The 22096-nt window shown below is 41.2% G+C and overlaps 1 protein-coding gene across 1 annotated transcript in view; it reads left to right on the top strand.

Annotated features, from left to right (window-relative positions):
- sei (potassium voltage-gated channel seizure) overlaps positions 1–22096 on the top strand; it is a 362440-nt gene that overhangs the window by 234848 nt on the left and 105496 nt on the right. The window contains exons 18-19 of the mRNA XM_080285287.1: positions 2805–2918; positions 15995–16127. Of these exons, the coding sequence (XP_080141413.1) occupies positions 2805–2918; positions 15995–16127 (247 nt within the window). The remainder of the gene's footprint in view (positions 1–2804; positions 2919–15994; positions 16128–22096) is intronic.

Genomic DNA, 22096 nt, shown 5'->3' with positions numbered 1-22096 from the left:
CTCTTTCATACAGCTTTCTTTTTGTACTGTATATGCTGCCCTTTACATATGCCTTACCTCAGTGTCAGTCCTAACCCCCCAGCCCTCCCTCCGTGTCTTCTGTTACATATACTCGTACCAGCCTTCATTGTTTTTAATTTTCCTTCCCTCCAGTCTTACTTCTTCCTGCTTCCCTTGTTTGCATTGTCCCTCCCTTCATTCCCCTAAACCTGTCTATTCTATTGTTCTCCCAGTCCATTTATATTTTTCTAATTCTCTAAATTTATCTTTCCTTCCTCTTTAGTTACTTTTGTACGAGGGGTGTTCAAAAAGTTTTGGCAACAAGGTAATAAAAGCAAAATTAATAGATATACACATTTATTGAAGTTCACACTCCTTCAACATACTCTCCTCTAAGGTTTATACACTTCTGGAGCCGTGTCATCCACTTAACAAAGCACTCCAAGTACTCAGAAATAGGTATACTCTTCAGTTCTGAATTTATCTTCCTGGCAAGGTCCTGTTCCCTTTGAAAAGGATCCCAGCAAGTTTTTCTGACAATTTGGGGAATAGCCAAAACTCACACAGTGCCAGGTCAGGACGGCACCCTGTGACTTTTGGCTATTCCCTAACTTGTCAGAAAAACTTGCTGGGATCCTCTTTGAAGGGAACAGGACCTTGCCAGGAGGATAAATTCAGAACTGAAGAGTATACCTATTTCTGAGTACTCAGAGTGCTTTGTTAAGTGGATGACACGGCTCCAGAAGTGTGTAAACCTTAGAGGAGAGTATGTTGAAGGAGTGTGAACTTCAATAAATGTGTATCTCTATTAATTTCACTTTTATTACCCTGTTGCCAAAACTTTTTGAACGCCCCTCGTACCAACTTCCTTACCTCACAGCCCCTCAGTGTACATTCTCTCTCCCTCCCTTATCCCTCTGTTTACAGTCTCTCTCTATCTCAGTTCTTCTGCCTGTATCTCCTTCCCTCCTAATCCCTCTGGTGGTGAAAAGGGATGCCTTTGCATGGCAACACTTACGCACCCTGACGATGGAGTTGCCCAGATGCACAAACGTCCCTCAGCTTCCCCCACATTTCAAGAGGAAGATGGTGGGCTTCATTATTAATGCAAGTCATGCTCCTGGAGACACACTTCTTGTCTTACTGAGGGCCTGCAACTACACCAACCTGTCAAGTTCCTCTTACTCCTCCCATCTAGAGACATTGAGAAATGTATAGCCATCCAGCGCTACATAGAATGCCTGAATAATATCCTTCCATCACACAACACTTTACCTCCAAAACATATACATAAACACACAGCTACCACAGCCATCCAAAACCTCCAGCCAAACACCGTCCTTCCTGAACCACCACCAGACATCACCCCTCGGGAACCATTCTACTGAGAATGAGACAAGCACACCTAGCCAGACGGCAGTGTGGCTGTCACCCTTCCCTTCTTAAGTACCAGCACAAAATACAACTTACAAGCAATCCACGATGCTCACACTGTAATGCAGACTCCCATTTGTAGTAAATTCATTCACCTAAGGCACCAGACCATCACAATATGGACAATCCTTCAGTGTAATTTCAACAAAAGATCTGTGGGAGCACCTGGTTGAAGTGGCCAGTTTCCTGTGGTCCACTGGATTCATGTCTTAATGAGCTTGGTGTTAAAAACAGCAGCAGCAGCAATCTCGCCTGTGCTCTCCTTTTTACACCCACAACCCTTCTCTTTATTTTGTGTTCCTTATTTATCCTCTGTTTCCACTCTTGTTTGAAATCTTTACTGTTTTTTTATCCATTTTACCCATATCTTCAGTACCCAGGACCTTTATCCTTTCTTGTGTTTCTCTGCTGTATCTCTGTAGCCTTCCTCTACTTCCACTTGCACCAAAGCTCTCAACCCTCCTTCATGTAAACACTCAACCTTTGCCACGTCTCTCAACATATCGCCCATCCTTATCCTTCCTCACCTGTACACCTTCATTCTCTGTCTCCACTCTCACATTAACTTTCCATCCCAGTCTTCATTTTGTTTTTCCATCCTCTCCCTTCCTCCAGTGCCCATTGCCAACCTCTCCCTACACTCGTGTACTCCCTGCATAAACCCATTCTTGCCCATTTCCTCTGTTGCTTATCCCTGTCCTTTCTTCTTCATGACATGTCTTTCTTCACCCACTGTCCTTTCTCCTTGTAACATCTCAGTCTCCACTGCTATCCATCCTAACACCAACTTCTGCTTCCACTCTTGTCTAATGTCTCCACCCACCCCTCACCACCCATTCACAGCACATCCACTTCCTTTATCTTTATTTTGTGTCCCTCTGCTACCACTCTCACCCACGCTGTCCAGTCTTTCTTTGTTCTCCTTCGTCATACACTCACATCTCTTTTCTGTGTTCCTTTACTTTCCATCATTATCCTTCCTTCTGTGTTTTCCTTTGCCATACACTCACATCGCTTTTTTGTGTTCCTGTACTTTCCATCATTATCCTTCCTTCATTCCATCACTCCCACAGCTTTTACTGTCTTATGTGATCCTTCCCACTTCCTACTTTTCACATGACCTGTATCTTCTTTTTGTGTTTCTCTGCCAAATATCTCTTTTCTCTCCTCTGCACATTCCCTTCCTTTTCCTCATGCTTACACCCTCCTTACATCTAAGTTATGCCTATACTTTCCACCTTTCCACACAGTCCTACCTCTGTCACCACTCTTGCCTGGTGTCTCCACCCTCCATGCTCTCCCAACCTCTACTGCCTTTTTTGTGCCTATCTCCCTCACTTCTGCCCACAATGAGGTCTCGTGTCCCTCAGGCGCCCTCTCAGCGTTGGTTGTGGGAGGCCGGGACTCTCGTTCAACTTCAAGGGGTTCCTCTCCGGGGCCCCATGGAAAAGAGGATGCCCCACTCCTCTCACATGCCGCCCCTAGTAAGTCCCTCACCCAGTCCCGCAGTTTTCCTCATGGCCCAATTTTTTCCTGGTATCCCTTTGCTCTTCTCCCTTTGAAGACTTCCCATCAACTTCCAGTTACCTTAGAAAATCTTCCTGTCTTTTCTTTGGTTCCCTTTAATAACCTTTCTGTCTTCAGTTTGCCCTTGCATATAGTTCCTTCAGCACTACACTTCCTTAATAAATGCCTTTTGCCTGAAACCTCTTTGTTGACAGACTCTTAGCTACTCTAATTTTTATCAATAGTCAAGGACAGAAGTTGGCCTGCTATTTCACCACATCTGCCTTACATTTAAGGCATGTCTGTCATCCTATATGTCATATAAAAAGAGATTAAATTTTGGGCAAAGAAACATTCCATACCTCTCAGCTTCAGAAAATTAGCCATCAGGAAAAGTGAAAACTAAAAGAGGTGAAATAGTAAGTGAATTTTTGTCCATAGTTGTACCTGCTCCATCCCAAGCCTATAAGTCTGTGCTCCTTCTTCCCAGCAGCAATGAAAGGCACCCCTTGCAATGGTTTTGTCCATTGCAAACATCTGTATATTTAAATTCCAATCTTAACCTCCTGAATTTTCCAGACTTTTATAAAGAGTCTCATTTCTTTCTCCAGCATAGAATATAGTCATATACTGTGTGGCATAGGTGGTTTCATAGCACCTCTTCCCCAGTAATTTATGTTGCATATTACAATTTAAGATCATACCATACAAGAGGATATTGCAATATAATTAGCAAAATAAACTGTTATGGAAGAGGTTACAAAATCTCCAAAACCACCTTAAAATTGCACTATGCTCTCAACTTCTTGTATTAGATGAGAGTTGTTGGTATCTGTTCAGAGGAGACAGTTATGTACTTCTGGTTGCCTATTTTGTTTTCATTTATTTGCTTTTATTTTTGTCAGAAATAGGAAAGACCTGTTCATTAAGAAAATAAAAGAGGGAGAGATCTCATTCTGTGTCTAGTACTAAACTGCCTCTTTCTTTTCTTTCTCAGGCTACCCCTATCTCCTATCTTCTTGTCCTTCTTAATAAGGCTATCCTCAAAATGCAATTCTTTCCAGGAGCAGGTCAGTTGTATTTCGGATACAACATTGTTATGTCTTTTCAGTAACCTCGTGTAGACTGTCTATCTGCATTTCATACATTCATATTTATTATTCGTATTTATTTCATGCATTCTTATTACACAACCTTTGTTTCTTAACTCGGTGAGCCCAGGGATGTCTTTTTTATTCTACTCTTTCCATTTGGTGATTTTATTCATATTAGGACAAACAATAGGCAGGATACAGGTGGGGGAGGCAGCAGGAGTGTGTGGGTTGACAGCTGAAGTGTTGAAGGCCTCAAGAGATATAGGAGTGAGGTTAGTCACTGACCTGATCAGTATGATTATATATGAGTGCATTGTCCCAGATGATTGGCTGAAGAGTGTAATTGTGAATGTGTACAAGGGGAAGGGTGAAGCCCTGGAAAGAGGATATTATAGAGGTATAAAGCTTGTAGATCAGATAATGAAGGCAATGGAGAGAGAGTTCTAGAAGGTACAATTGGAGAAAGAATGAATATTGATGAGATGCAGTTTGGGTTTATGCCAGGCAGACACCACTGATGCCATATTCATTGTTTGACACCTTCAGGAAAAGTATATAGGAAAGAAAAGGGAACTGTGCTTTGTTTTTGTTGATTTGGAGAAGGCCCTTGACAGAGTCTCTAGGGAGGTGGTGAAGTGGGCAATGAAAAAGCTTGGGATCAAGGAGTGGCTGGTTAGAGTGGTTATGGCCATTTTTTGTGGGTGCTCGCATGCAGGTAAGAGTGAATGGAGAGTTGAATGACGAGTTTTCCGTGATTGTTGGTGTGCATCAGGGGTCAGTTTTGAGTCCCTTGTTGTTTGTCATGGTACTTGAGGCCCTCTTGTGTGACTTAAGAGATTAAATCCAATGAGAGATAAATGCTGATGATTTGATGTTGATTGCAGAGAATGAAAGGGAGGCAGAGGAAATTTTTAGGAATTGGAAAGATGGTGTGGGGCACAGGGACTTAAAGAGTAAATACAGATAAAACAAAAGTGATATCTAGGATTGGTGGCAGTACAGTCAAAGAAGAGGGAGAGTGGCTAAGTGCAGTCTGCTACAAGGGCATGGGAAGTAATTCCATCTTGTGCAGTGTTTGTGATAAGTGGATACATAAGAGATGTAGTGGTATTAGAGGTAGACTTCTAGATAATGCTGATTTTATGTGTGCAGTGTGTCGGGGAGAGCAGGTGGAGGTTGTCAGGCATGAAATGATTGAATTGCTGGTGAGGCTCTCGAGTGTGTGGAAGAGTTGTTATTTGGGTGACATGTTATGTGCTGGAGGTGGGCTGGAGTTAGCTCTGTGACTAGGGTGAGGGGTGGTTGGAAGAAGTTCAGGGAGCTGTTGCCCTTCCTGACATTGAGAGGGCTCTCTCTCCGTGCTAAGGGATCTTTGTATGCATCATGTATTAGGAGTGTAATGCTGTATGGTAGTGAGACCTGGGCAGTAAAGGAAAGGATATTTGCGGGCCCAAATGTACAGAAATGACAATGATTAGGTGGATGTGCAGTGCGTCCCTGAGTGCAAGGCCTAGGGGGGCTAGGTTGACGATGGAAGAGTGGAGAGGTGGGATGGGACTGAAGTGTATTGATGTTTTTATGAGGAGAGGTAGATTGAGGTGGTTTGGGCATTTGGAGAAGATGGGGGATGATAATTGGGTGCAGGATGTGAGAAGCGCTAATATTAGGGGTGGGGTTGCAAGGGGTATACCAAAGAAGACGTGGGACGAGGTCGTGAAGTGTGACCTCAAGATTAAGGGACTGAACGGGGAGGCTGCCAGAGATGAGCAACTTGGAGAACTGCCTTTAGGTGACCAAGGCCAACACATGCAAGCATGTTGAAGCCTTCAAAAATGGAACAAAATGAAACAAATTGCACTTTGGGATTATATAGTATAATAAATCCTTTCAAAACAAAGGCCTTTCCTAAGTTGGATAAAATCATTTGGTAGCAGAACAGTAAACTAAAAAGGACCACTCAGACTCATGAGCTGAAAAGCACTCATTCATCTCAGACATTGACAGATGGCATCCATTTCCCCAAAGCATTTTATTTGATTAATTTTTTTTACTCTGTTTTTATACTGGGTACCTTTACATATCTTGTTAGTCTACTTAACTTTTTCACACTTTGTGGATGCACTTGGATATTTTATTCTGGCTGAAACCAGACCATTGTATAGGCTAATCTGAATGTGAACCCTTCTGCTGCTGTCCACCGTCCTTTTTTCAGGGGATAGGGAGAGATTTGAGAGACATTTGTATGTTCAGGCAGCTCTGAGTGAATGTTTCCTGATCCGGCACCAGTCACCTGAGTAAAGTAACTTAATGCATTCACAGATGGTGGAAAAGTTAGTGTATAAGGTTAGTACTGCACTCTTTCACTCCGTATTCAGTGATAATAAATTCCATCTCTAAATTCTTTGCTGGTTATGCTTCCTAACTGTTTCCTTTCCTGCTTTTTTCTTAAATCAGTGCTAATTTCTGATTGCCAGATGCCTCTTCCATATCTGCAGAGCATTTTTTTTTTTTTTTTTTCATTCTGATACACAGGAAAATCATCAGCAGGTAATATATAGAATTTCTTCATCATAGCCCATCATAGATAGCCAACTTCTTTGCTCTTCACTGTACATTTGGGGAGAAAAGTTCACCTACATTTCTAGTCCATCAACTTCACATGTATGACATGTCCATCACTTTCTTCCCTGATGCATCATATCAAAGAAAGAAAGCAAAGAAATGTACTAAGTCTTTCCCAGCTGTAAGCATTTGGTGTGGACTCACCCTTATAGAAATATCAGCCAGGAGAGGAGATTGAGAAGTAGTAGGTGAACTTTTGTCCCCAGTTTTTCTTGGCATTGTCATCACTTTCATCTTGTACATACGGTATCTTGATCATATCTTTTCAGTAACGCTCTGGCTCCTCCTCTTGTCTGCCCATTTCTTCATTAACCAAGCATAAGGTTCTTTTGAAAATGCTATCCTCATTCTTCATGTTTATTTATGTAAGCATAAACATAGGTGCTGATGAGGGGCCTACTTGTGGTGGTGCTGTGTGTCCTGGACAGAGCAAAGCAACTTGCAGCATTCATCCAGGAGCTAAACTTCCCCATGTTTTCATGCACCACGCCATGGGGAAGGTCCTTGGTCCAACCCTGGCAATGTGCTGTCTACCACAAGGGGCACCGGTTCCCTGCGTGTATGTACTGTACTGTACCTTTAAGATGGACCCACAGAAGCAGTTGCTTATTTAATGTTGATGGATCTGCCTGGCCAGACAGACTGGGGTTAAGCAAAAATAAGAGCAGTAGTAACAATGTAAGCATAAAAAATTAACACCTTGAATCAGGTTGTATATTTTATTTATTAATTGTTGCTACTGCCAGACAGTTTGATTCAACATAAGAGAGACCTTCCATTATGAAGGGGTCAGTGAAAGATATATCTGATCCTCTTGTATAAAAAAATCTCTCCTAAGATAAGAGCCATCAGGAGGTAACAAGTGTGAGATAAATAATGTGTCATTTGATTGAAGAAACTAAATACTTGACACCCACACAAAGGTATGTAGAAAGGTAACAAGATTATCATAGTTATCTCTCCAGAAGTATGGACATACTTGCTCAAGCTCAGTGGTAATTAAATAACATTCAGCCAGTCCTCATTATAAATCTTGAATGTGTTTCAACATATTGCAGTTTTTCACATAATTGGTCTTGTAAATTGGGGGAACTGGCAGATCATCTTTAGAAGTAGCGATAGAATTTTGATTGGCAGTTTTTTTTTTATTTACCAAGGCAAAGTGACAGCAGAAGGTGTCAGAAAAGGAAGTACATAATGGGGAATTGCTTCGTTTTGTAGTACAGGAGTCATTGCTAGCACATAACTAAATGAAGTACTGTATCAGCAAAGTGGCTAACTATAATGAGGAACGGCTGTATTGTTTATGGTACAGGGATAATGGCCAGTATGTACAGTCCTCCCTCCTGTAACACAGCTAATATAGACTGACAACACGCTGCTTTTCCTTGTTAGGCATTCCATATGTTTCCATTATATAGGGCTAACCTGGACTAGACATTTTCCGAAGTCGCCCTTTTCACCTCAGATCTCACTCAAACCCTCCACTCTGGCATTCATACACAGGAAGTTATTAAAAATACATAAGAAAGGTTCCTAGACATTAATAAAAAAAAGTTTATGTCACTAACCTGACTGGCTCTTCTGGCCACACTCGCTGTCCCCGGCACCCCCAGACCCTACCACAAACACAGGCATGAGGCAGGAGACCACCAGAAAACAATAGAGGATGCCCCCAGTGGCCAATGGGTCAAATATGGATGTGACATCATGCAACCAGTCACAGTGCACCACTCACCTTACGTCATGTGTGACATTTGACTTTCGGCGGGCCGTCTGAACTCCAACACCTGACAACTCGCCACAGTATATCTGTTTGTCACCACGGTATATAGTTTTCGGTCACATTATAGGTGACTGCGTAAGTACAGATCCATGTTATGTGATACTGCGTTATATGAGGGTTGACTGTACAGTATTTGAATGAAGTATCAGGAACTGAATTGGGTTAATTATAAGCAAATTGATTAATTGTAGAAAAGATGCTGGAATTAGTACTGTCAACAAATGTTGCTCCTGTACCATATTTTTTATTCCATTAACTGTAATGGTACTATGTATACTCAGTATCATTGGCAAGAACTTATATTTTCAAATAAATGAATGAATTATTAAAGTCATCATAATGCCACAGCAGCATGGACATATGGTACCTTACTTTGTGATAATAAACATCAGAAACTTATAGGTTTACAAAATTGTCATAATTTGCAGCACTACATCCACTTGCTTGATGTAGTGCTGCTTTGGGTGTCTACCCTTTCCTTTCTTCCTTCCTCTTCTGTTTCTTTCCTTCATTCTTTCCTCGTCCTTCTGCCTATAGGTGAATTTACACTTCCTTTTCTTTCTTTCCTTCATTCTTTCCCCTTCCTTCTGCCTATGGGTGACTTTACACTGAGTGACAAGCCGAATTGTTTCCTGTACATTAAAAAACCATTCTCTATGCCGGGTGGTAACCATATAATCAAATTATGGTGCCTGGTGGTTTGGTGGGTTATTAAGGTGCTCCAGTTGGATTGAGCTTGTGTAGGTTTATATCCAAGGGATGGTTGGGGTTTATTGCTCATGTAATGCCACTCAGGGATTAGTGAGGCTGTTCACTTTCATCTTAAATGTCAGGACCAACTTGCCTAGCCCCGGGCTTCTATGCTTCTCGTGGGGCAGCATAGGATTGGATGGTGGATGGATGGATGGTCTTAATTTCTCACTGTTTCATTAATTCGTTAGAAATTATGCAGTGTTACAATATTAAATTATAGAATTTAGTACCATAATTGGTAGTTGAGATGTAAGATGGTACAAGTTGATGATATACTAGGACAAAATGTTTTCACTTACAGTAGGTCAGGTCGGAATGCTTTTACTCATAGCAGGTCATACAACACCTTAGAGAAGGAGGCTCATACTTCCACATCATTGTCACACACATGCATTGGATGTGAGGGATGTATCTCAACAGAACCAAGTAAAAGAGTGCTGTAATTCTACTGTGCTTCTTTAAAAATTCTCCCTAAAATTTAGTAAGTGTTTTGACAAAAGTGCAAAGCTACCTGTGCCAGTCTGAATGCATTAGATGGATTGTTTGGCTTGGGTTTTACCACACTAACCACAGGGGAGTTTTTACGCATTTTGTATCTGTCACCCAGGTAGCAATATATACATTTTTTTCCTTCTAATGCTGCCAGAGATGCTTTATTACAAGCTTTGAGAACTGCCATCAGGTGAACAGTGTTGACACGCACATGTACAGTTGATCAAAAATCATGCACACACACACTGGTAAACCTGCCATCTAAAGGATGCTATTATAATGCTTGCTTGGGACATTCTCTAGTCAGTACTGTTATTATCTGCATTTTCAAATGATGATAAATTTTCTTTGGATTTCACAGCCTGTATGTATAACTGACATCGTTGTACTCTGCCAGTGCAATACTTTCTTGATCTACAGTACAGAGCATTCCAAAACACTGTGAAATTATCTAATCTTTGGGCTGAGAGTAGGTAGGTTGTTCCCTGAGGCCCAACTGTTCTCCTTTGTGGATCAGGTGGTACCACGTGGTTTATCCTATACTGATGATGTACCTTACTCACTGTGGGCAAGGGGGTTTGTTTCATTTGTTTCTTTAGTTGTTTATTCATTCATTTCATATTAATTTAAGACACTTGTTTCTAGGTACCTGGTTTGGTCCTGGCAGCAGCCTGTGATCAGGCAGTTCGTTAAGTGCACTCTTATGCTAGCTTCTTTCCCCCCTTCTTTTTTTTTTTTTTTTTTTTTTTTTTTAATAGCATATACAGATTTCAGTGAATTTCTTTATGGCCACCTGTTCTGTATAAGATGTGACAGTTCACAGCAATGTAGCATTATTAATTTGAGGCGAGTCTGTGACTGCTGTCACTTTAGTTTGAATTGTAGCACTGAAGTATGAATCAGACTCGCAGTTCATGCTGCTGCTTAGCATTTAGTGCCTGACTTTCATTGGCATGATGATTTCAGATGATTCCCATTCTTATAAGACTTTTTTTTTTTTTTTTTTTTTTTTTTTTCATGTAAATTGTTGTAAAATTTGTTTTTATCAGGAATATTTATTCAACTTTTGAATTATCATTGGGGTCTAAAAGGGGCCTGAGACCTCCAGATTTGAGCTGGGAGTGTTTCCTGCAGCACATGGCAGCAGTCTTTCATGGCGTAAAGTACATCCCATCTACAAAAGAACCATACTAGATGTACAGTTGATCACACAAGTATCAGTGTACACTTGGCGGGAAACAGTTTGACCACAGACAATGGCTACTGAAAAATGCTTGATGTTAATTCACCTCACAGGTAAACCGCCTATTGCTTGCTTGTAACAAATTTTCAGTCTTTATTACGAGTATCCATATGTAATGGATGCAAGAGCATATAGAGGTTGGGGGAGTGGACTTTCTGACCACCACTTGGTGGTGGTGAAAGTCAAGATTGAAATGAAGCGGAGGAATGGAAGAAGGGAAGGACAGGAGGCAGTAGTCCTTACAAGGAGAGTGGAAAGGTTACAAGAGGATGGAAAAAAGGCAGAATGCAAGGGAGAAGTGGACGAGCAATTGGGTAAATATGATTTGGTGCAGATGGGAGACATGGAAGGTGTGTGCAAGATATTCACAGAAACCTGTGCAAGATAGTCACAGGATTAATCTGTGCAAGATATTCATAGAATAAACGTGAGGTGGTGTGTGGGATGAAGAGAAGACAAAAGGGGGTGCAAGGAACAGCATGGTGGAATGAAGAGGTGAGACAGGCTGTGGCACAGAAGAAGAAAGCATATAGTGAATGGATGAGAAACAGGGGTGTGGAGGAAGTTGAGAGACAGAAGAGAGAGTTATATGTAGAGAGGAAGAAAGAGGTGAAAAGATTAGTGAGAAAGAGTAAGAAGAGAGTGGATGAGGAATTTGAAAGGAATTTGAGTGTAAAGTAGAAGGAATGTAAGAAAATGTTCTGGAAAGAGGTAAAGAGAGTGAGACGGTGTTAAAGAGACTAGTCGGGGAGTGAAAGATAAAAATGGTAGATTACTAGTGGAAAAGGGAGTAAAAGTGAGCACATGGAGAGAACACTTAAAGGAATTTTCGTACATAGAGAATGAAGTAACGTGAGTATAAGTGGTTGGGGAATCGCTAGGAAAAGAAGGAATATGAGAAGAGAGGAAGAAGTCAGTAGGATGGAGGTTGTGGAAGCAGTGAAGAAAGTCAAAATGGGGTAAGCCCCAGGAATTGATGGAGTGTGTTGTGAAATGCTTAAGCATGGGGGAGAGATAGTAGGAGAATGGATGTGGAAGATGTTCAGATTTAGAGTCCTGGAGGATTGGAAGTCAGGTATAATTATTCAATAGAAAGAAGAAGGGGAAAAAGAAGTGTATAATAATCATAGGGACATTTGTCTTCCTAGTGTAATAGGAAAAGTATATGGTAAGATACTTATTGACAGAGTTAGGAAAATAACAGAGGAATTATTTTGAGAAGAACAGGGAGGTTTTAGGAAGGGAAGAGGTTGTGTAGATCAGATATTCATTCTTAGGTCTTTAGTGGAAACGTTTCTATAGAAGGGAAAGAAGTTGTATGCTGCCTTCGTGGATTTGGAGCAAGCATATAGAGTGGATAGACAAGGATTGTGAAAAGTATTAAAAATATATCGAGTAAATGGGAAGTTGTTGAATGCCGTGAAGAGTATGTGTGAGGGTGCTAAGGCTGCAGTGCGTGTAGACAGTGAACTGAGCAAATTATTTTATTCTGAAGGTTGGAGTGAAACAGGGATGTGCCATGTCTCCATGGTTGTTCAATCTGCATATGGATGGGGTTATAAAAGAGATACAAGGTAGCACAGTGGATGTTGGAGTGGCCCTGATGAGAGAGGGCAGTGTGTGGAAACTCCCTGTACTATTGTTTGCGGATGATACTGTGTTGTTAATTGAAGACGAAGTTGAGCTGCAAGGCTTGGTGAATGAGTTTGGGAGAGTGTGTAAGAAACAGAATCTAAAGGTGAATGTAGGGAAGAGTAAAGTTATGGTCTTCGAGAGAAATGAAGTCACTGAATGTACAGTGAGGTTTGGAGGAGTAGAAAGTGGAAAATATGAGTGCATTTAAGTACTTTGGCAGTGTGATAGTGAGGATGGAAATTTAGAGGGTGAAGTGCTTGAAAGGGTGCAACAAGGAAGAAAGGTTGCTGCTTCTTTAAAAGCAGTGATGAGAAACAGGGAAACGAACATGGAAGTAAAAGAGTTACTGCTTGACAGTATTGTGATACCAACTCTAATGTATGGAAGTGAAGCTTGGACCTTTTTGGAAGGACACAAGTCAAGAGTGAGGACAGTGGAAATGAGTTATTTGAGAGGAGCATGTGAAGTCACATGGAGAGACAGACTGACAAATGAGGAAGTGAAGGAACATTGTGGTGTGGATGTGGATGTGATAGGAAGCGTTAGGAGAAACACACTGAGGTGGTTTGGCCATGTGGAGAGGATGGAGAGTGAGAGACTGACTAGGAGAGTGTATGAGTGAGGGGGAGGCCAAGGATGAGATGGAGGGATGGAATGGAGAAGTTTATGAGGGGGGGGGGAGTGTGAGCTGGGAGCAGGGCAGTGAAATAGTGGGGGACAGGGCAACATGGAGGCGATATGTTTGTGGCCACCTTTTACGGGATTAAGGTGTCAGGCAGTAGATAGGTAGATAATTTTATGCATATTCAGATGATAATAGGTTAATCTTCTTGAAAATTTCACAAGCTATATTGATCGTTCTGTCTGTCTATCCATTGCCAGATGCCTTAATCCTGTAGGAGGTGGCTATATTGATCATTTTGGATATCATCATGCCCTTCCTGTTTGATGCATTTTTGATCAACTGTATTCGTACGGTAACAGAATTAATGTGTGAAGCACTGGCTGTTTGATGTGAGTGAAGCATGGGAGTATTGACTGGCCATCAGAGCAAGAACCTTGTGGATGATTAACAGTGGGATTACAGCATTTGTCTCCACTGTGGTTCTGTTCTAGCAAATGCATATTTCCACTTCACTTGTGTGGTGGTATTGTGGACAATTAACTTCCATACTCAAGGTGTCTGAATGACCTGATAGTATAAAAGTTGGTTTTGGGGTATAAAATAATCTCTTATTAATCATAATCAATGTGTAGTTCCTTGTTATATTTCGAGAATTCCGAGATCAAGAAAATTTGAATTACAATATCTTCATATACTGTATTATAGGTTTTCCATAAATAGATTTCTGTCCCTATTGACTCCATTTATACGTGACAGTTTTTGCCCATATTTAGTACTGTATATTTGAAGCTATGGTACTGCACTATCTTGTGTATAAAATATACTGTGTACCATCTTGTTGAAAAAGAGTTACTGTGCTATATATAATCAGTAGTTGAAAATGAGACAAATTTCTTTATTTTCTCTGTGAGTTAGACATTCCCTTTCAGGGGAGGGTAAAATGTATTACCATAAATTCAAGTTAGTGTTTATATTAGAGCAGTTAATTTATTATACTGTACAGTGTTAGTGGATCATGACCTACAAGAATTCAGACTTCACACCGTAATATTGTATTTCCATAATTCCTTCGCAGTGGTGGTGTACATTTTATAAATTGTTCTTAATGCCATCAGATGATTTTATTCAATTTAAGAAAAATCTTGCATAGTGGAAGGGTTAATGAAGGCTCAGTCAAATCATTCCACCCGTATAAGGTTGTCTTAAGGTGAATAACATTGTCAAGAGATAGCATGAATAAAATATAAAATATGCCACTATTTTGAAGAGGTTAAGGGCTGTATGTTAAGTAACATAGAAGCTTTGTAACACCTCTTGCATTTAATTTCTTCTACACATTACAACTCAGTATCCTGTTGTATGTTACAGATGCAAACTGTTGATACTGAATTGATATAAACAGGATACAAGAGAAAGTTAAGATAAATACAAAAATTGCTTAAGAGGTGGTACAAGTCCTCAAGTGCTACTTGAAAATGGCCTTAGTGCTGTTTTTCCACATCATCACTTATCTAGTACTGTAAGTAGCAGTGAATAAAACCCACACTTGACTACAGAGAATATTTTTACCAAACAGTTTTGGTGGACACTGCCACTGAAACTGTTTGGTAAGAACGGTGTATTCTTCATCTACAAGTGTGGGATTTATTCATCGTCTTTAATTATCACACCAGAATGATTCAGCCAGCCATTATCTAGTAATCAGTGCTAATGTTGCTGAAGGTAGCAAACTTCATGGTGTTCTCCCACATAAATATTTTCTTATGTACCATCAGCGACAAAGGTTTACCTACTTATCCACTGCATCTGCTTTACACTTGGGGCTTGCCAGTCACTTCCCTCCCAGGTGCCTCATATCAAAGAGAATTATTTGAAGGTAGAGAACTATTGCCAGGGTTCTCTGTTCTGTTTCACTGTGTTTGCTTCACATTTAGGGCCTGTCTGTTGCCTTCCTTCCTGATGCAGCATATCAAAGGGTATTTTCTTTAGGTATAAAGGCATACCAAACCTTGCTTAGATAGGAGTATTAGCCTGGAGAGGAAAGTAACACGTAGAAGAGATTAAATATTAGATGAGCTTTTGTCCCCATTTGTACAGTATGCTGGTCCCTTAGGAACCCAGTTTTCCCAAATGTGCAGAAAGTCCTTGTTATATGTTTCTTATGTTTATGTCCTTTTTTGCAGTTAGGTCAACAGTGTATATATATATATATATATATATATATATATATATATATATATATATATATAAAATCCTGTTAGTTTCATTGGTACCTGCAAATCATGTCAATCATCCCCATTTTAAAGTACTGTTTGTATGAAGAAAGTTATGATACTTTGAGGTGCGTCATGGACATATAAGGAGGACTTTCTGTAACTCGGATTCCTCCATGAAGAAGTGAAAGAGCAGGTGAACGTTTTTCTGCCATAAGCTTTAGTAGGCCATTTTTCTCCAAAGTATTGTACTGTAGCTAAAATTTCCCCAGTCACATAGTTTCCCCAGAGTAATGCATTTTCCCCCAAAGTAATCCACAGTTCCCTAAAGTAACCCAGTTTGCTCCAAAGTAATGCATTTCCCCAAAGTAGTCCAGTTTTCCCTGAAGTAACCCAGTCCTCTAAAAAACAAAGTTTTCCCCATAATAATCAGATTTTCCCAAGTGTAACCATGCAGTTTTTCCCAGAGGTTTTTCCGTAAATAAGTGAGTTATCCTAATAATAATTGATTTTTGCGCACATAAGTATTTTTGTATTGCATTCATAAACCTTCCTTCCTGCCATCTCAAGTAACCTTTCTGGGCACGGTAGTTGCAGGTAGTGCAAGTCCCGAGCGTCGTCCCCTACAACAGCGGCACTCCAGCCTCACCTTACCTGTAGATGGCCGAGGTAGTCACCCACGGGAGGTCTCTGAAGTCCACCTGCGGCTTGATGCGCTAGCCAGGTAGCTTGCTTGCAGATGTAGTTGGTTAGCATTTCATGTGGTGGTGGTGGTGCTGTGTGAGCTTGTTAATGATATTGTATGTCATGCATTTCATTGCCTGCTGTCTGTTTTTTTTGCATGTTTTTACTTTGTGTCATAGTATATGGTGGATGTTAATGTTATATTGTTTGCCAGATGTATATGCTACTACAGATTCATTAGTTTGGGGAAATTGTTCACTTCCGGCAGGTTGCAGACAGCACATAAGTAAATGTAACTGGGCTGTACAGTTATATTGCCTTCATTTGAATAGAAAAGGTGGTTAAGGAATCATCTCAAACTACTACAGGCAAATCACGATTTACAATACCCCTAGATGTGATACCGCAGAATGGTGATGGAGGTAGAAATACAGTACCACCCTACCTCGCCTATAGTAGGCTTACCTCTAGTTTTGAGATGGGTTTTGATTTTTTTTTTTTTTTTACCTGTTTTGATGATATGTTACACTTTAATTTTGTGTTTAGGTTGATTTATAAACTATTTTTAAACTTAGGTTAATGTGTTTTAGTCACAGGTGGAGTGAACACTGTCATTTGGGGTATGGATTCTTGCCCATCAGATGAGGTACTAAACTGCGTGGAAAACTAGACAGCTCAGCAAAGAATATTTTGTTTTTGACCATTGAACATCTAACCTATCATGGAATACATCATAAAATTTTTAGATAAACATTAATAATTATGAAAGCCTTAAAGAGTAAATATTTCATGCATTGATGAAACTGTGGCATCGATAAATATTGTGTTTACATTTGAGCCATTCAAGGAAAAACGCTTTGAAAATACAAAGGAATTTTAAAATAAATGTTGAAAAATAAGAGAGTAGAAAATAAAGGATCTCAGCAACTGGAACAGTAACTAAAATGATGTAAGGAAGGGCCATTGAAAAGGCTATCCAGATTGCATCATCAGTCACATTCCCCGTCAAGAGAATTCCCCGTTAAAATATCAGCGATTCTCCGTCACAACAATTCGCACCTTGGATGATTCTGTGTCATTCATACATTATCATCATGCATAACAGATGTTTATTTGAATGTCCCGGGACCGTCTGATGGTGGGATTGTATACAATGATGCTGCTTCTCTACCTAGTTTGAATGCGAGTCTGATATTGCATTTTTCAGTGACCTTGACTGGATACAAGTGAGGTGGGGACTGGTTTTAGGTTTAAATTAGCTTCTTTTACAGCTGTTAGAATGTTTAGATTGGCTTTAAACTTTTTTTTTTTTTTTTTTTTTTTTTTGACTCATTTGGGTAAAAAATGCATCCCTATGCAGTACTTTACATGTTAAATCTGCCCCGAGATACGATACTCCGCCTAGCAATGGGTTTTTACTTTACCAATTGCATTGTTAAACAGGTTTGCCTCTTTCTGTATAGGTTATACATGCTTATCGTACAGCCGGCAGCATTATCGCTTTGTGTTGGGATGGTGGCTGGCTATCATGCAGGAACACCGCTCTGCACCCACATACACTCGCTATGTCCAAGGCAGTACTCCCAAGGTGGATGGAAAGCTAATGACAGGGAGAGCTGGAGCTCCCGTTTCCTCAGCCCTCAGGACTTGGTCCCGACCATCCCCCTTTGCTGTACTTTTTCAGTGTCTCAGTAACAAAGAGAGTAGGCCAGCATGCTCTCCAATATAAGTTTCTCTATCTATCAACACCCAACTACATGCACAGTACACAGTACACTTCCTTTTCAAAAAAAAAAAAAAAAAAAAATTATTGCAGGGCAACAAGTGGCATCGGAGTCCCAAGGGGAGGGGGGGACAATAAATGCCCCCACCTTCCGCCCCTCTCCTGGTGACGACTAGAGCTGCCTGGAACCACTGTCTGACTCACTCCTTCTTCAGTTCTGCAACATTTGCGGCCTTTCCTCAAACTTTCACTCAGTTAAGCACCACCTCTCCTTCTCTAAACCTCACTTTCTTTTTCTAGCCGAGACTCAGCTGTCTGAGGCAACTGACAGCAGACCTTTTTCTGTATCCTCGTACTTTCTCTATACTTATTTCAAAGCCAAAGGTGGCTATTGTGTATACAGTACTGTATAAACGCAACGACCTATCTTGCTCTCGTGTTCCTGAACTCGATTCTTCTGAATTCTCAACACTCTGTTTTCGGCTTTCCTGTCATTCTCTGACTAAATATATCTGCACCGTTTACTTATCTCCTAATTCTACTGACTATCAAAAATTCTTAGACTATCTTACTTCTACGATGGAACACATTCTATCCATTTCTCCTTTCTCTGAAATATCCATTCTAGGAGATTTCAATGTTCACCACCACCTTTGGCTCTCCTCTCCTTTCACTGATCCACTTGGTGAACAAGCCTACACCTTTTCTATCCTTAATGACCTAGAGCAACTTGTACAGCACACTACCAGTATCCCTGACTGCCTTGGAGAGAGCTCCAACATACTTGACCTCCTCCTTACAACTAATCCTTCTGCTTATGCTGTTAATCTTTTCTCCCTGTTGGGCTTCTTCGATCACAACCTTATCACATTCACCTGTCCTATCGTTCCGGTTCAGCCTGTGGACCCTCCAAAGAAACGTCGTCTGTGGCACTTTGGAGCTGCGGATTTGGAGGCCCTCAGGCAGTACTTCTTTGATTTTGCCTGGAATGATTATTGCTTCCATGGCCGGGAGCCATCTGAGAGTGCCTTGCACATTACGGAGGTTATTCTCTTGGGCATGGAAACATACATTCCTTGCTCATATCCTTTGACTAATGCAAGAAAGCCTTGGTTTAATCACGCATGTTCTAATGCTGTTCACAACAAGGAGAGGGCCTGTAAAAGGTACCGGAGCCAACCCACCCCTGAATCACATCTTGTGTATGTTTCTGCCTGGAATCGTGCTAAATCTGTTCTTCGCTCTGCAAAAAATAATTTCATCTGTACTAAATGCTCTCAACTCTCCAAGTTAAATTCTTCCCGCTCCTTCTGGCACCTTGCCAGAAACCTTTCTAACAACTTTACCTCATCATCCATCCCTCCTCATTTCTACTCTGATGGCTCTGTAGCTATTTCTTCTACTGATAAAGCAGAGCTCTTCGCTCAGACTTTCTCCTCCAATTCCATCTTAGATGATTCCGGTGCTGTTCTTCCATCACTTTTCCCCTCTGACTTCCTCATGGCTGACATTAAAATTTCTTCAGCTGATGTATTTTCTGCCATCACAGGCCTCAGTACTAATAAGGCATATGGGCCTGATGGAGTCCCTCCTGTTGTTCTCAAGAACTGTGCTTCTGTGCTTACATGCTGCCTAGGCAAACTCTTTCGCCTTTGTCTATGAATTTGTACCTTTCCTTCTTGCTGGAAGTTTGCTCTCATTCAGCCAGTCCCGAAGAAGGGTGACCATTCCCAACCCTCTGACTATTGTCCAATTGCTTTAACATCCTGTATCTCAAAAGTTTTCGAGCCAATTCTGAATAGAAAAATTTTAAGATATCTTTCCTATTACAACCTTCTTTCTGATCGTCAGTATGGGTTCCGTCAGGGACATTCGACTGGCGATCTTCTCACCTACCTTTCAGACTCCTGGTCATCCTCGTTTCGGGACTTTGGCAAAAGCTTTGCCATTGCACTTGACATCTCAAAGACTTTCGATCGAGTCTGGCATAAATCTTTAATTTCCAAACTGCCCTCTTACGGTTTCTATCCTACTATCTGTGCCTTCATCTCTAGCTTCCTTTCTGGTCGTTTTATAGCCGCTGTTGTAGACGACCATCATTCTTCTAGATTTATTAACAGTAGTGTTCCTTAGGGCTCTGTCCTATCACCAACTCTCTTCCTTTTATTCATCAATGACCTTCTAAGCTGTACATCTAACCCTATCCACTCATACGCTGATGACCACCTTTCACCTTTCCATTCGGTTCCCGCAACGTCCATTTCAGCAGTAACTTCAGCAAACAAGGGATGAGGCTATGGCACACCTAATGTCTGACTTGGCTTGTATCACCAACTCGGGTAAAAATAATCTGGTTATTTTTAATGCATCAAAGACTCAGATTTTACATCTATCAACCCGACAAAATTTTCCACAGGTATACCCACTAATGTTTAATAATATTCAGCTTAATCCTGCATCATCCTTGAACATGCTTGGGGTTTCATTTACTCAGGACTTATCTTGGAAAGATCATATTACATCTCTTATAAAATCTGCTTCCAAGAGATTGGGTGTGCTAAGCAGACTCCGCTCCTTCTTTATCCCTGCACAATTGTTGACTCTATACAGGGGTTTTATCTGCCCCTGTGTGGAGTACAACTCTCATGTGTGGGGAGGCTCCCCACGTACAGCTCTTCTCAATAGGGTGGAGTCAAAGGCTTTTTGTTTCATTAAAACTCCTCTTACTGACTCCCTTCAACCTCTGTCTCTTCACCGCAATGTTGCATCTTTATCTCCTTTCTATCGCTACTTCAATGGTCACTGCTTCTCTGAACTCTCTGCATGCATTCCTCCGCCTCTACGACGGGCGCGTAGCACCCATCTTGCAGCAAACTCTCATCCCTTTTCTTTCCAACTCTCTAATGCAAGAGTTAACCGTTACTCCCAGTCCTTCACTTATGCAACAGGTCAACTCTGGAACTGTCTCCCTCTGTCTGTATTTCCTGCTTCCTATGATCTCCAGTCTTTCAAACGCAGTGTGTCCAGGCGTCTTGAAATGTTCGGATCTTGAAGTTGACTCTCTGTTGTATTTTGTTTATCTCTTGGAAGGAACAGTAATTGCGCACTTGTGGCCTTTGGTTCCTTCTTCCACGCATAAAAAGTTTATACCATACGGATTCTGAGATGAAGAAAATGCAGTTGCTGAAACGGGCTGGTATCATTTTCTGTTGTCCATAATGGTGATGGGATAGTGACAGCAGGTGAGTGTGGTTTACTGTTACAGGTTTCTGAGACAACATGAGGAAGGGAGAGAAAAGAGCTGAAGCGGGAGCGGTGTCCCTCAACCAGCCAAAGTAGAGGAGAGAAACTGTGTCTGTGGACTATACTAGGTGTGTGATTTGCCAAGACTCCTCTGAGAAAGGACTGATGAACATACAGACCACATCTGTACCAAAGCTCCGCGATGCTGTGAATGCTCGGCGGGATGAAACATACTCAAGGCAGGCTAAAAGGTGAAATAAACAATGAGACATGGATCACAGACAAATCTCCCAAGTGGCATCCAAAGTGTTGGAACTAGTACATCCTTGAAAAGAGCTGCAAACTAGCAGAGAAAAAACATATTTGAGGTAAACCAGCAGCTACTGTACATGTACTGCTGGCCAGCCTTTGAGCCCTGGGATCACCTATTGCAGCCAGACAACGTGTACCAGCATTTGATGCCAAAACTACCCGTGTCATATGCAGCAAAATGTGGCACCAAGGAAAGGAACCAACCAGCAAGGTATCAATAAAGCAAAGCCAACAAGCAATACGTGACAAGGCCAAACAGTTGGGCAGGTGAGATGTTCGTTACAGACTGATTGGCCAGGGACATGACATGCTAGCAAATGACTTTTGTTACCATACACGCTGCATAAATGCATTCAGATCTACATGGGTCCCTAGAGGTAAATTGGCTAATCAGTCAATGTATGACTTGGCTTTTGACTGCCTGACTGAGGTGCTGGAGGTTCCAATGTTCCAGGAAGTGTGGAATTCTCAACCAAACACTGCAGAATAGAGATGAGTTCTGCAGTGTTGTTCTGCTTCTTGGAGGCTTTCATCAGGCACACAACTACTTGAAAGCCATCTGTAAGATCCTGTGGGACTCTGGCATCGAGGAGCTTCATGTATTGGCTGGGATGTGTAGTGAAGGAACAGCAGAGAAGATCTCTGGAGAAAGGGCTGACTACTACCAGTCTATGCATGCTCTGTGAATACTCAGTGAGACCCTCTGGCACCTGTATTGGGAGGAGTTTGAG

Source organism: Coenobita brevimanus, chromosome 105 (genome assembly GCF_032717465.1).
Source record: "Coenobita brevimanus isolate Jiangsu-jjx chromosome 105, ASM3271746v2, whole genome shotgun sequence".
Classification (NCBI taxonomy): Eukaryota; Metazoa; Arthropoda; class Malacostraca; order Decapoda; family Coenobitidae; genus Coenobita; species Coenobita brevimanus.
This window is presented reverse-complemented; position numbering and strand designations above follow the sequence as displayed.